Source organism: Ovis canadensis, chromosome 4 (assembly GCF_042477335.2).
Source record: "Ovis canadensis isolate MfBH-ARS-UI-01 breed Bighorn chromosome 4, ARS-UI_OviCan_v2, whole genome shotgun sequence".
Classification (NCBI taxonomy): Eukaryota; Metazoa; Chordata; class Mammalia; order Artiodactyla; family Bovidae; genus Ovis; species Ovis canadensis.
The window spans coordinates 27,831,744-27,847,723 of record NC_091248.1 but is presented as its reverse complement, the minus strand read 5'-3'; the positions used below and the strand labels follow the sequence as shown (position 1 = coordinate 27,847,723).

Below are 15,980 nucleotides of genomic sequence, written 5' to 3'. Positions count from 1 at the left end.
CCACCAGGCACTCAAAGCACACTCCTGAGGCGTAGGATGTCACGCCTAGAAATGTGGTGTATTTCCCCCCGGAATGCAAATGTTTGATTCGTATTACACTAACACAAGTTACACATGCTTATTTTGTTTGGCTTGAAAGTTCAATATTTTGTTTGTCTTGAAGAAAAAACTTCTTTCACCCCATCAGAAATGAAGATTTTTGTCAACACTTTCTCACAGAGCAAAAACAAACAGATATGCTTCCATAAAATTGTTCTGTAATGTAATGATTAAGTGTAGTATGGATATTCAAGGAGATTTATCTGAAATCAAATATGCAGTTCTTCTGATATGTGCCATAATATTCAGAAGTATTTTATAAATCATATAACAAGATAAACCAGAGAAGTATACACTGCATATAACAATTTTGAATATCACGAAAGCGGTACAAAGTTCTGACTCACCTCAGCTATTTAATTGGCTACTTTTAATTAAAGAGTAATAGTATATACCTTTTAATTGAACACACCAACTAAAGCTTGACTTTTCAAAATAAACAACAAATTCCCAATTCAATGTTAGCATGATGAATTTGGCAACCTTTTCATTCTCATGAAATTGGCAGGGGAGTAGGGTAGGTGGGAGTGCAGGCCAAGAGAGGACCATGCTTCATCAGAGGATAGCTGGGAATTCTACAGCACTCAGAAAGTAGCCTGATCATTAACTAACAGGTCCTGGAGGCCCCAAGGAAGTCTCCCCAAACTCCCACTGAAGTCAATGGAAATCTGCAAATGTACTCGAGAGGGCTCTCACAGTCCACAAGGTGCTGCCAAAAATTTCACTAGGTATTTAAACCAGATACACAAGCCAAAAAAAAAAAGAAGAAGCCTGAACACCGAAACACTAAATCAAAACACCCAAACCGAGTAACATGTACCTCTCCGACGTCGTAGATCCAAATACGGCCTTCCGAGTCCCCAACGGCAACTTCCTTGCCACCGTGAGCCCAACGAGCACGGTTCAGGGCGGACGCCCCCTCAACGGCCACACTTGCTGTTGGGACCTGCCAAAGGGGTTACGAGAGAAACCAAGAACCTCTGAATATGAACTGAAACATACGAATCGACAGTGCTACGTTTAACTGGATGAGTCACCGCGGCCTGCGTGTGCGTGAAGTAACATTCGTCTCTTGTGCAGTTGGTAAAGGATTCATTGTTCTTAAATCATATGCTCCACTGAATTAAGAGGTAGAGAGGAGAGACACTTCAACGAAAAAGGAACAGAGAGGGAGTCTCTTGCCATAGTCAGTGGGCACGAGTGACATAAACATTTCTGCGGATTATGCACGGCGTACAGGCACAGGCAGCTCAATGTGAGACTTCTTGATCGGGTCCTGATTTATGGATTGACGGAGAGGAGGGAGACTTCAGGATTTACCAAGATTAAGGATACTATAAAGGGCGAGGATGGGGTGTACGGTGAAAAATAAGTCATATCACTAAGAGTCTTCAGGGGAAAAAAATGTATTGGTCCCTTGAAACCTCATCACGGAAGGGATGCTCAGAAGAAAAAGTTCAAAACCTCACGTTCTCCTGCTTCTTCTCTCTCCACCCTGTTTTCCTTCCTCCCAGCAGTACCAAGGTGCAGGAAGGGCTAACTCTGAAAATGTCCTCAGGACGATATCCTGACAGAGTGGAGCACGCACTTGTAGAAAAGGCCTTACACCTCCTTTAATAAGCACCTGAAATCTGACAACATTGATAATTGCAAATATTAATCATTATTAAAGTGAACTGGAGGTGCTGAGATGGAACCCACAGTATTTGTTGTAAGGACCTTACTATTTGGAAAAAAGAATTTTAGTGGGTCTACCCCTCTTTCATCATGAGTGTGTAAACTCGCATCTGGAAGTTTGGGAGTTTATAACTGATAGAAAGATCAGCTCTCTGAGCTTTCTACAAGAATGTTGAATAGGAAAGGACAACAGCCCATTAAAAAAGGTAAATGTTAAAACAAAAAGGAAAAAAATACATAGTGAAAAGAGGGCCACCAACATCATCTCATGCCACTGTTTCAAGACCTGTGTCTAATACACATGACTTCTTAGGGTGGAAACACGACCTGGCCTGTGCCTCTGCCCTCCCCACCCCACCCCCGGCCCCCCGGCGTTCTGTTATTAAGGGAATTGAAACCATCTGTTTATATGAGATTATTGACCCAACACCTATCTTTAAAATAGCAATAAAAACTCCATCATATGTAAGAATCTATGTTTAAATTTAATCTTGAAATCAATAAAAATTCTTTTACCTGCTTAAATCACGGTATGTCAATTGATAGCAAAAATGTAAAACAAAAAGTCCCCAGCTCATTTTTTTTTTAATACACAATTTCTACAATAAAGGGACCTGCTGTGCAGTGCTACAGACTGAATTTTTAACCACATTTTTCAAAGGCCAAACCAATATGAATTGCAATAGGCCATAATTCTGTCAATACACTTTGTCATTAGTGTGCTACTCAGAAAACAAATCTGAGAATCAGCTAGATAGTTTTCAGAGTTAAAATTTTTAACTCCATAATTTAGGTAGATCATAAGGCTCCCACTTTTCCTAATGCTGGTTAATATCAGATTTTATCTCTGAACAATCTCAAAAATTGAATAAAAAGTATTTAATCTTAATATAAATATGACAAAAGATCACTCAAAATAAAATGATTTTTGGATACATTTTAAATTATGCCTAAAACATATTAAAGAATTTTATATATTTATTTAGAATTAAGTAATGTAGCAAACTAGAACAATTTCTATTTTAACCATTTAAAAATATCTTCTTTTCATAGATGCTATAAATGGTGGGGGTAAAAAAATAGAAACTGGCAGTCTATAACACATACTAAAAGAATTATGAAATGTATGAAGAAAATGACAAAAATATTTCATTAATTTGACAAGTAATGAGTTTTCAAAAGTCACTGAATCTATAATGAAAATAATGCATAACTGTCTTTTACTCCTGTATTTCAGTTTCTTAGATATTTTCACAGTTTTTAATCATTTTAATTGCAAACACAGAATATATACACATAATTTACCACACTGTGTAGAGATCAGTAACAGTGAAGTAGGTGAATGTAAAAACTGTCTTTGCATAGGAGTACTTGGAATAAGTTGGTTTAAAAAGCACTGTATTTCGAACACCGACTAAGAAGCACTGAAGTTTCAGGCTTTTTGGTTTTTTTTTTTAAACAAATCTAATTTCTAATCGGACAAATATTTTAAAAATCTTGTTCAACTTGACAGAAGACGAAAGTGATTTGAGGGTTTTAAAAAGTGTTCAGTTTATTACTGGATCTGAATCAGGCTCAATGTATCTACTATTATTGCAAAAGCAGACCTACGTTCACCGCAAAACTAAACGATTTGCATGCCTAGTAATGATTTCTTAAAATGCTTAGCTATAAAGGACTTATGTGGTTGTCTCTTGATACCTAGAGAGAGGGAAGGGAGAAAAAAAAATCACATTTGGCAATGCTGAGATATTATTTCATTTTACCTAAAGAGCAGATAAAAAAAAACCAAAACTAAACAAAAAGAGTTACAGAGGAATTACTAAGGAGTTGGTAGGACACGCCACTGCACCATATTAATAGTTGAGTATCACCTGAACTCACTTCTAGTAAATCTGATTTCTAATTGCGTGTGTGTGTGGCAGGAGGTGGGTTGTTTCCTAAGTCAAACTGAAAACTGTGCTTTTTGGGTTGTTTACAGTGAATGAGTTTATTCTACCAAAAGAAACAATATGATTTTAATCAATGGTGATGAAAGACTTTGGGAAACCATTACATTGTCTAGTAGTAGGCACCTTTCCATGAAAGGCAATAATGTTATAAATGTTTCAAAGTCTGAAATGATGGGCCCTGCACGTACTGCTGCCCTGCATTTCTAAGGACACTTCATTACATAACTCTTGTCCTTGTCATGCAGTTCTGGTAGCCAAAAGGAAAAATCAAAAACAGAGTTAAATGGAAAGATTTGTAAAAGACAACTATTTGGCAGTGGTTTTAGGTGCATATAATCTTGTATGATACAGTGACTCAGTATTAACACCTGAAGGATATTTCTCTGCCCCTCCCCAAAAAATATCAGGGCAGCCCGGTTCTCTTCACATCCCCCAGCTGCAGGCTTCCTAATTAAAAAGGCTGAGCTGTTTCCTGTTCAGAACACTTCAAAAGACCTCTCCCTTGTTCTCCACTTGACACGTAGTTTTCAGCACTTGTTCTTCTTACCTGTCCACTCTTATTGATGGAGAGCTACCCTAAATCACGGACCAGCTGATGACCAGACCATTTTATTGTATTAAACTGAAGGACCTTTAATATTCTTGTTTCTTTTTAAACTCAACCCCCAAACTCTAGTACCTGAAAATCAGCACCTCAATAATTTTGAGAGTGGAAAAAAGGAATAAGCCATGTGACATAATTTTAAAAACATGTATACAGCATGATTTTTTTAAAGACTATTTCCCTGTGATTAATTGCCTTTTGAAAAAAATTTCACTTGTGAAGTACTCCAAATGTGACATGTTAAAATATTTTTTAAAAATTACTGAATTTAATAAACATGTTCAGAGATAGAAACTATTACAAGAGTGGTGAGTTCAGTCTCTTAGACAAGGATTATTTACCTTCTAAAAATTAAATGAACACTAGATCTAAACATCAACAGTCCAGAGAATCATCTTTTACAGATTTAAAACAGAAATCGTGCAAACAGCAAACACTGGCAAATAGCCCTTTAAAAAAGCCCAATCTCAAGTCAGAGTCCACAAAAGCTTACTTTTCCAAGTGTTTGCCCATAGTTATTTCAACACCACTCTCAAATATGCCCCAGTGTCCTTTCCCGCAGTGAAAGGCGTGAACACGTATGGTTTTGCTCTTTGCAAAGAAGGGTCGTCAATTGTCCAGGATTCTGCCACGGTTTTAGGGATGAAGTGAGATTAAATGATTTGGGGCCAAATGCATCTGCCAATTCCCTGCAGAGCAGCGGAGAATGGGGGGGTCGGCAGCACAGCTGCAATTAGAGGGTCTGTCCAAAAAAAGGCCGTTTCTGAGAGAGGGGGAGACGGAGAGAAGCCGCCGGCGCCCCCCTCCCAGCCCGCCGGGTCCGGCGCCTGCGCTCACCTCGGTGTCATTGTTGAGGTTCCAGAGGTCCAAGCGCCCCATCCCGTCCACGCAGGCAAAGAGCGCGGGGTGCACGGGCGACCACATGACATCGTACACATAGTCGGCATTGTCTTCAAAGGAGTAGAGCGGCTTGTTGTGCTGTAAAGCAGAGAGACCGTGAAGACTTTGTGGCGCTGCCGCTGCCTCGGGCTGTCTAGCGAGCCTAATTAAAAACTTTGCACATTCACAAAGTGTCATAAAACTTCCCGAGATGAAAGTCCTCGGGAAGGTGAACCGCAGCTTTAAAGTTACTAGAACTGTCCACTGGCATAAATAAATACCGGGGGTGGGGGGCGGGGAGGGACTCCTAAGGGGCTGGGGGCTGGGACGGGCGGGGAGGCGGCTTCGGACACAGTCGGGGGAGACATTCCACACAGGTGAACGGGCGGCCCGGGCACTCGGGGTGCTCGTCGGGCTGCGCGATGCGAGCTGCTGGGGGCCGAACCCAGGCGTGCTCGGCTCGCCGGGGTCAGACCCGCGGGGGAAGGCTCTGGAAGCCCGGGCAATCGCGGTGACTCAGAACCCTTAGCACGGAAGGCAACGCCTGCCACCTAGCGGCCGTTTTCCGTGGCTGCAGCTCTGCTTCCAATCCGACTCCGGGGCCAGATTTATACTTTAATGGTTCCTTTGCGCGGGAATGGGGTCACGTAGTTTAAAGGGATCGTTAGCTCGTCGGGCACGCGAAACATCTCGCGGTTCTGAGACTCTGGCCTCTCCATCTAGGATCAGTTCACCCAAATCAGGTGTACTGGTGAGGCTCAATGCACTGTCCCCTCAACCTCCGTGGAAGGCGAATCACATTTTCTAGCTCACCCAATATTTCTAAGAGCCCTGAAAATCGGTGTTTTGGGGGGAAAATGCATTAACACACCCCTACTGCATACAAAAGCTTCCCCTCCAGAGGGATACAATAAATTAAAATGGCACTCCTGATTTCCAGCGAATATTGTCACATCAAAATAGCACAGAAGTCAGAGGCAAGTACACCAGAAATAAAACGTAATTGGACTTCATGAATTATTCATTCCATCTGGCTTGTCTTATTCTAATTTCTGCATAATGGCTTTACTAATCCCTGATCAATTAATGTAAAATGAAATTTAAATGATAATGAAAGCCCTAGAGATAAAAGAAATTAAGTATTCTTATATCCTCTGACAGAAATCTAAACAATGGGAGTTTTTTTCCCCAATGTCTTCATCCAGTCAGCTGTCTGTACCCTCTTCATGGGCACCGTCGAATGCCTGTACAGGCCAGCGTAATAAGACCAAAGAATGATAACACAAAATATGAACAAGCAAATCCTTTCTGCAGAAAATGTTCAAAGAACCTATCTGTGGGGAATCAGCACCAAATATCTGAGCAAATTCCCAAGATGTTTTGTGAGAGAAAATAAAAAGCCCAAAATCCATATGCTGAACTCAAAGTGGGAAAAAAATCTGTAAGAAGACAATAAAACTCCCACAGCCTGAACCTAATGCAAAAATTTAAGGTAGTGACTAAGTGATGTCTCCTTCCATGAATTATCTTGCTTTGGCATTGCTGAGACGTGAATATAGTTGTAAGACTATTAAAGCAACAGAAGATTTTAGGTGAGACATTGTGTGTGTAGGGTGGGTAGTGTGTGTGGTCTTATTTTTAATTTAAGAAGTAGCTAGAAAAACATGTAACACTGCTAATCGCAAAAAGAATTAAATGGACATTAGTTTTACAGCTTTGTATTTTACTCCTCTACATTATAACTCTTATGCCAACATATCTATTCTATCCCACATTTGCACTCTAATTTGGACCTAAGATTATTTGCCTATTTGCTATTGATGTGGCTTTTTCCCATCCTCTCTCACTGCTTGGACTAGATGATTCAAACTTCCTTCTCCAGAGAATCTGAATATCCAGTGATGCCTTAAAATAGTATGAAAACATTATCTTTTTAAATTAATATTAAAAAAAAAAGCCAGGGTAGATAAAGTAGGTGGTCCTTCATTGATTGCTTCTGAGTATTAAATTCTCTTAGTAGAAGATTATTCGTCCCAAATTCTTGACTTTATAGCTAGCCAGTCACTATTTGTTAGAGAATATGAGTAACATATTTTTCTTAAAATCAAAGAGTAGAAAAGATTTATACATGCTTTAAAAAGCCAGTTCTCAGGACCCTTTATTAATAACCCAGCTGATAGGATAACTGAGCATATAGAGGTGTAGACACAGATGAACACAGACATTCAATAAATATATAACTAATCTACAGTCCTTGCTTTGCTCAATTAGAAAACCATCCAGCTTTAAAACCATCCAGGCATTTTCTAAGAAGCTGATATTATTTGATATGTTAATTCTCTCAAATTACATTGCTAATCTCTAGTGTTTCTTTCCTTTTCTCTTTTGGTGGCTTTTTTTTTTTTTTTAAAGAAACTTAGTCAAAACTGTAGTATATCTTGGATATTTTACCTTTTAAACATCTGGAAATAACTTTTAGTTTCATCCGACCAAAAACCAATTTTCTCGTATTAAATCGTCTTGTACCGAAATGCTAATATTCCCTTATTACCTCCTACCTCCAAGACTGAATCTTTCATTCTAAAAGTCACTATGCAAGTAATTCTAAATTACAGATTGTGCACATTTGGGGCAAGGGAGAGGATTTATCTTTTCAAAGGATTTGTTTTAACCTTGATAAATTTACAGGATGAAGAAGCCTTGGTCAGGATTGAAGGCATTAGCAAGGTACCAAGGGAACCACCATCCGTGACCCACTAGTTCCCAAGATTAGATCACCAGACACCACAGGCATAGGCTAATGCCACTCTTATAACAGTAAGCACTGCTATTCCAAATATTAAGTGCAGTTTTTTTTCGATAAAGGAGCTTTCATTCTATCTTATTTGGGACTCAAAAGGTAAGCTGAAAACCTCTCTGAAAATTTGTCTCAAACACTTAATATAAAACATTTCCTAATTTACATATATATCATGAAATACTAGCACTTTCATATAATACATCAAAAGCATTAGGGCCTAAAGATTCTGGTTTTGAATTCTGAAACATAGATGCTTGTATACACAAAGTTGTTATAGCTTGCTAGTGCATTAGCACCAGTTTTAAAACACTACAAGTTTTGAAAAGGTGGAAAGTGTAGGGGCAAATTTGACCAGTGATTTTTGAGGAGGAACTTGTAACATCATTTGTATGTATTAAAGCTACAGAAGCTTGATAATCTTAGATATTTACTCTGCAAAATACTAGGCCACTTAGTAAAGTAAATATCATTCCACTGTGTGTACCATAGAAAGTGTTTTTCAAGACAATCAAATTTCACTAGGCAAAAACCCCTTCACTTGTGTATTCTCTTTTTCTGATGCCCTGCTTGGTATTGGTGGCCTGTTAGAAAAAAGAAAAGGAAAAGGAAAACTGCCTTGTAACGCAGCCCACAGTATGTGTGACGCACGCCAATGAAATAAAGCTGTAATAACCAGACAAGTTTCCAGGGCTGTGCCCCCCAAATGCTAAAATATCCAGACACGGATCAGCATGATTTTAATGCCCTGATTCTCGACGTGGAGAAGTAGGCTACCAGTCACCTCCCAGACAGGCTTGAAGCGCAGGGCAGGGTATATTACTGGGTGTTTGCGTGTGCCTGACTCTATATACATATTGCCTAATTTAATTCACATCAAATCTCTGAAAGGTAGACAATATTTACAGAAAATAAAATGACAGTTCAGGAAAGTCAGTAGCTTTCCCGACGTTGTACGTGGCGACGTTGGAGTTGGTTCTTTGGTTTTTCTAGCTGTTAAGTCCATTTTCTGTTTGCTGGAACCGTGGGGGGTCCTCTATGAAATACAGTGAAGGTTTCCAGTCTTCACAGAAAGAGAAATCTGTTACCAGTCCTGGCTGCTATCCCATTCAATTCAACCCATACTTACTAAGCACACCTTATGTAACTTTTAGGAAGAGTTAAAAATATCACAGTCAGAACCTTTCATTTCCTGAATCAGTTATTAATAATCCCAAGGCTGCTCCCCATACAATTCCAGGGACCCTTGGCATCTTGCGATGCTAACAGAAATCTTTCTCTCCAGCAAACTAAGAAAAAGGGTGGAAATGGCCTTTTAGCCAGCAGAGATTAATGCAGGCCATGCATTAGAGAGGAGAATAAAATGATGCTGAAAGCAAAGATCCAGGTTCAAGTTCACTCAATGCCTATACAGCCTTGGGTGAAGGACTCCAATTGAATTATATTATCTGATAGATGGGGATAAAACGAGGAGGATGGAACGGAAAAGGAAGTAAGAGAAAGTGCAAAAACTACAGACCTCGGGAAATTTCAACTTAGCATCCTCGGATCTTAGTTTATTTTCATCTGTAAGATGGAAATCTGGAGAAACTGACCTCAAGGGTTCCCACTGGCTTTGTGATTCTATAACTGTTCTGTGGTAAGAGCTGAATGGAATAAAGCATGTGAAAGTTTAACAACGAGTTATTCAAAAGTACATATTATAATTAAAGCCATCTTCCTTGATGTTCTGTGGAATTTATATCTCAGCAATTTTTTTTTTTACTTTGAGTTCATATTTCATCAAAATCCACGAAGATATATGAAGGTAGTTTTCAGTGAAAAAAATGAAATAATAAAAGTAATAAAAGATTTATTTGACCAGTTGGAGAAGGGATAAAAAATACTAAATTTACATACAAGAGGCAGGTAGTGAATTCTGTTCAAAAATGAACAGTTACAACATCCATCAACGTTTTACAATAAAGACTTGATCTCTAGATTGAGCTTTGATTTTATAAGTACACTTCTGACGATGAGGAGAGCTGCACATTTTTCCAATCAGTTAAGTATAAAATGATTTCATGAGAGGTGAATTTCTATTTCTGATGTCAGAAATGTACCAAAGTCACATCCAGGAAATATAGTGTTTATTTTCCTCTATATGATTTATTTTCCTCTTATCAGACAGCTCAAGGCGTCCCAATGGGCTTTAGTTTTTTGAAGGCTGATGAAAAGGAATATTTTGTGCTAAAATGCCTCCGAACACCTCCAAACACTGTGGTTCTTGAGGTTGCATCTGCCTGTAAATGATTAGCTTTCAAAGCCAACTTAGAAATCTCGACCCAAACCATGAACCTTTCTTTGGGAGGGCGGGGAGTAGGGAAAAGGGTATTATATGGGTTGGTCGGATGGGGGTGGACAACTAACAGTAGCATTTCTGTATTTTTATTCTGAAATACAAGGAAACAAATGGAATCTTACCTTGAAAACTGTATCTTGTTGGGGAAAAAATCATCATCACCATAATATTAAACAACAAGTAATAAGAAAATGTCCTTCAAAAATTGTCATGTGGGTTCTGGTGAAGTAATTAAATAGCCAGCCAGTTCTTCCAGGAAACATTAAAAATGTGAGACCACAATATCACTTAAAAAAAAAACTAAAGGACCCCCAAACTTGAAGCTCACAAAAATGGATGCCTCTACCATAAAAAGAAAGTCCTTATACAAACAAATCCAAACTCACAAACCAAACCAAAAAACCAACACTGTTGGCCCAAAAAAAAGGTGTTGGGAAGTTTGGTGCTGTTGAACCAAATGGAAAACATTTGCAAACTACATGCTGGGTCCTCCTGAAGCACAAAGTAGCCTGTATTTATCTTAATTTGTGTGGCTCATATTGTAACAATACTCCTGATACCCAAATCCTACCTCTACCTGCTTCTATCATGGTGAGAGATTCAAAATCAAGCATAAACACTTTGGCTGCACTATTCTTAACAGAGTTAAGTACAGGGAGTCTGTTTATTGTTTGGTTGCCTCAACCAAAAGTACATCTGAGGACTTTAATTTGAATTAGTTATTATAAAATAATTAGAAAGAAGGCTCTAGAAATCCAGGAATAAAGCCTTTGCCTCTGTATAAATGTAGAAGTTCTGCTGAATAAGCCACATAAAAGGTGTTTTTTGTTACACTACCTTCCTCTCCTGCTTATTTGCATGAAAAATCCTTCTAATCCAGGAGGCGCCACCAATAAAGAGCATAATTATCCATATAAAAGAATGTATACATATTCACAGGTTTTGACTAGTATTTGAGTGTTTAAAATTACGGGAAAAAAACCTACAAGCTTTGCCTCCCTCGTTCATAAAGGAGTATATTTCTCCCTGCACAGGCACGATTTTTATGCACATCAGCTGCACCGAAGGGTTCGCCTAAAGGCGTTTTAGTGAAGCCAGTAGAGAATTACTGTGAAAACACTCAAGCTGGGGTGCCCTCCTGAACTGAACTGTTTGGGTTCATCTTAGCTGCTAGGGCGCTTCGGATAAGTTCTGCCTCCTGACAGGAGAGAGGCAGAGCAGGGAGGGTCAACCGATGGCTGGCTTGTTGGCACCATTCGGGTGGTCTTTCTCTGGACTGCTGGCTTCTCTCTGATATAGACTCTGTGACTGCAGAAGGAGGCAAGCCAGTTTAAAGAGAGACCCTCCCTGGTTACTGCTGCCCCGACTCTATTTCCTCCATGGTTGAGTGGTTTCACACCAAACACGATGCTGGTTAAAGGAACATTCATTTTACCGCCAATGTTCAGGCTGATGAGAGACTGTGTTAGGAGGGAGGAGGGGATGGGTGAAGACTGATGTTTAGGACATGGTGATGGACAGGGATGACCTCGGACTGAACCTACACAGCCAGAAGTGTGGTTGTAGCCGTACCTTTAACGGTTAGAAAGACAAGCAAGGATAGCCATGCTTGCAGCCTTAGGCAGCTTTGCATATTTCTCTGTTACTGCTGCTGCTAAGTCGCTTCAGTCGTGTCCGACTCTTTGTAACCCTATGGACTGTAGCCCACCAGGCTCCCCCGTCCCTGGGATTCTCCAGGCAAGAACACTGGAGTGGGTTGCCATCTCCCTCTCCAATGCATGGAAGTGAAAAGTGAAAGGGAAGCCGCTCAGTCATGTCCGACTCCTAGCGACCCCATGGACTGCAGCCTTCCAGGCTCCTCCATCCATGGGATTTGCCAGGCAAGAGTACTGGAGTGGGTTGCCATTGCCTTCTCCAGGTCTCTGTTACTATTTAGGGTTAAATCACACAACTGCATTTTGTTAGTGGGTAGATTCAGTGGTAGAACATCTCCACTCTGGTCTAAACTGTCCACCTCCATCCAACTCTAGCGTCTGGCTTACAAACTCTCTCCCCATTGTAAATAAATTTATATGTAATGTATATCTGTATATATATTTATAAAATACACATATATATGTAGAAAAGTGGGCTTCCCAGGAGGTGCTACTGGTAATGAACCCACCTGCCAACACAGGAGACATAAGAGGTGTAGAATTGATTCCTGGGTCAGGAAGATCCCCTGGAGGAAGGCATGGCAACCCACTGCAGTATTCTTGCCTGGAGAATCCCATGGACAGAGCAATCTGGTGGGCTACAGTCCATAGGGTTACAAAGAGTCGGATACAACCAAAGCAGCTTAGCATGCACGCAAAAATATAAATATATAAATTTAGAAATACATAATTCTTAGAGATTTAAAAAGATAAAGGTATAAGCCTAGATGGAGTTCCCAGGTGGAACAGTGGTAAAGAGTCTGTCTGCCATTCGCAACAGATGAAGGTTCAGTCCCTGGGTAGGAAAGATCCTCTGGAGAAGGAAATGGCAACCCACTCCAGTATTCTTGCCTGGAGAATCCCATGGATAGAGGAACCTGGTGGGTTACAGTCCATAGAGTCACAAAGAGTTAGACATGACTGAAGTGTCTTAGCACAGCACACATACATACATAAGAACGGCACATTTTCAAAGGGTCAAGGTAAGGTTTTTTTCTGGGTGTGCACCCCTGCATCTCCTGGTGTTAAATGCAATGTATTTTTTTTTAAATATTACATGTAAGAGTGGGATAGCTGACAATTTTATTTATTTTAATGGTGAAAACTGTGTATTCATTCTAATTGGCACAGAGAATCCCACGCAGCAAAAGTTCAAAACATTCAGTTTAGAGAGAGAATACATTTGATACACTTCCTGCTTATCCTCTTTATTGATTTGATGACCTATTTTATTTTGCCCAAGCCAAGTTGAAATTAACGTCTGTTCAAACTGGAAACACCAGCTAAGCATGAGATGAGGTGATTCAGGACATTGGAGATGGGCATGAGAAAATAACCTAGTATTAATGATGAACCCTGGACAATTTGCAAGGCTGAGAGGTCACATGAGGCTGTTGTAGATGGACCTATCCTGGTTTGATCCAAACACAGCTACTTTGGGGGATAATGAGGAGTTTTAATTTATCTTCCAACATTAGACATAACATGCAGGTTAGACCAGGAGGTGGGGATGGAGGTATCTTTGAATTTCATAATTATGTGGGTTTCCCAGATGGCTCAGTGGGTAAAGAATCTGCCTGCAATGCAGGAGACACAGGTCAATCCCTGAGTCAGGAAGATCCCCTGGAGGAGGAAATGGCAACCCACTCCAGTATTCTTACCTGGAAAATCCCGTGGACAAAGGAGCCTGCTGGGCTATTACAGTCCATGGGGTCGCAAAGAGTTGGACAGACTGAGCGACTAAGCATGGATTATGTACACAGTTGTATCTGTTATTTGTCATTCTCATTCACTCTTCAAACATTAGCACTTAGAAGGAGAAGGATGAGGAAGGCAACCCCTCCGGCATATCACCAAAATGAAAGGGCAAACATTTCTGCTCTCGTTAAAAGAGAGAAGAAAGGATTCAGCAAGCCTTGCTTGCACAGGGATAAAGAGCAGTCAGCAGGGCGAATTTTAAGTCTCAAAAGTACTTCTACTTCTACGGATTATTCACACATGCCTGTATAAATATTTAACAGGTATGTGTTGGTGGGTGACTGTTTGGGGGGGCGGGGGGTTCAGGGGTAAATGGACAGGAAGCAGAAACACAGGCCAGGTCTGGCTGTGACTTGATGATTACATTCTTGTGGTTTCTTTCACAGTTCAAGTATCCTCCCTGAGTGAGCTTAAAAAACGGAACCTCCTCCTTCTCCCTCCGCCCCAAAAAAGGGAAGAAAAGAATTTGATGACTGGCATAGGTAGTTTTCTAGAAAGCTGATTTTAATGTTTGCCACCTTATGTTAGGAAGGGAGGGGAAGAAGGGGTGAAAATGAGGATAAATGAAGAAAGAATAAGTCAGATACCACCTGACTCATGTTTATTACATGTTTATTACAGAGGCAGCCAGCAGGGCTTTGGGGTTGTGGGGAAAAATGCACTTTCATCCAGAAAGTGTTAATAGGAAAAATGCACTTTCATCCAGAAAGTGTTAATGGCCGCAGACTATTGATTTGGTTCATCATCTTCCCTGTGTCAAGGGTTATGCTCAAGTTACTGTAACCTTTAACTTTTGATTTTCATTGTTTTTCTTCTGATGCTTTAAACATCTTAACAAAACGCTAGCAGAAATAGATATGCTTCAGGGCCCTCTGCTAGAATTATGTAATTTTTAAGGAGATGTTTCCATCGGAGTTTAAAATAACCTCACTCACCTTAACAAAATACATTATTTCACTTAAGCTCTTCGAAAGTATTAATCCCTCAACAATGACTTACTGAGGACTTACCATATTCTTCCTACTTCAGGAAATCAATAGAAAGACAAGATGTGACAGTTCAGAAGGACTTGGAGTCCAGATAGGAAAATGAAAATTATGAAGTAATAAGAGAGAATTGTTTTCTTGGGAGCCCATTTTCTCATATTGTTGTCTTACAAGTGAAACAGATCGCAAAAGTAAGAATAAACACACAACAGAGGCAGGTGACCAGAGAGCTAATAGTAGGATCCCGAGATAAACTGATTATCACAGTCTGGTAGCGAATCAGCTCTATATTTCCTGATAACTAAGACAAAGGGTAAAACCCATCATGTCACAAGGAGGTATGCAGATTTCCCCATCTGAAGAAAGAAAAAAATATATAAGAATGTCCTCAAAGACACGTTCTTGGGGAAAACTCAAGGAGGAATTTACCATGTCTGTGAATCTCTGGAAAAGAGACTGGCTTTCTGGTTTGTTTATACCAAAGAAAGCGAACAAGTAGGTAGCCAGGTGCTAAACTCTGTGGTACAGATGTTAGGTGCCAGAGGAATTCGGAGACTGGGGAGATGGCGTTTTGGTGGTTACCTTTAGTCTGATGTGGTCAAGGAAGGTATTATCTGGGACAGGTGATGGGACCCGCCTAGAAAAATGCACAGACTTTGATAGATGGTAAGGAAGCCAGGCGGTTGGTGGGGGGAGAATCACAACATGAAAAGACTTGGCTGTGAACATCAGCATGGAATTCCCAGATGGAAGGTGAGACGTGGGGACAGGCTGTGGAATCTGAGGATCTGTCCTATGGAATAATAGGAAATCATTTTTGTTTGGATAGAGTCGGGGGTAAAGACGTATTATGAATGGTCTTTGGTATAGAGTTAAGACTGTTTTTTTAATGCAATAAGCTACTCATTTATTAAACGTGTAGTGATAAATGTACAGGGCATTGGTTCAGAGATGTCTAACACTCGTGGGAGTTTTCAGCTTTTCTACTGCAGAAAACAGAAGCAGCTGCACAGTGGGGCCGGAAGATCTGATTTATATATTCAACACGGTGCATTTGAGTCTCTAGAGATGACACTCAGGTTAAGCTGGCAGTCAAAATATAGGTCTGAAACTGAAAGAGGGGACAAGCTTGAAGTCCATGGCAAAGAATCTTTTACAAGAGACGCTGAGGAAGAGGAGAGAGGGCTGCAGGA

At 40.2% G+C, this 15,980-nt stretch overlaps 1 protein-coding gene across 11 annotated transcripts in view; it reads right to left on the bottom strand.

The window, feature by feature from the left end:
* The window catches only part of DYNC1I1 (dynein cytoplasmic 1 intermediate chain 1), a 581,233-nt gene that overhangs the window by 18,084 nt on the left and 547,169 nt on the right, over positions 1-15,980 (bottom strand). For all 11 annotated transcript variants that reach the window (XM_069587460.1, XM_069587454.1, XM_069587461.1 and 8 more), the window contains 2 exons: positions 5,170-5,310; positions 920-1,045 (listed from right to left, as the gene is read on the bottom strand). In XM_069587460.1, the coding sequence (XP_069443561.1) occupies positions 920-1,045; positions 5,170-5,310 (267 nt within the window). The remainder of the gene's footprint in view (positions 1-919; positions 1,046-5,169; positions 5,311-15,980) is intronic.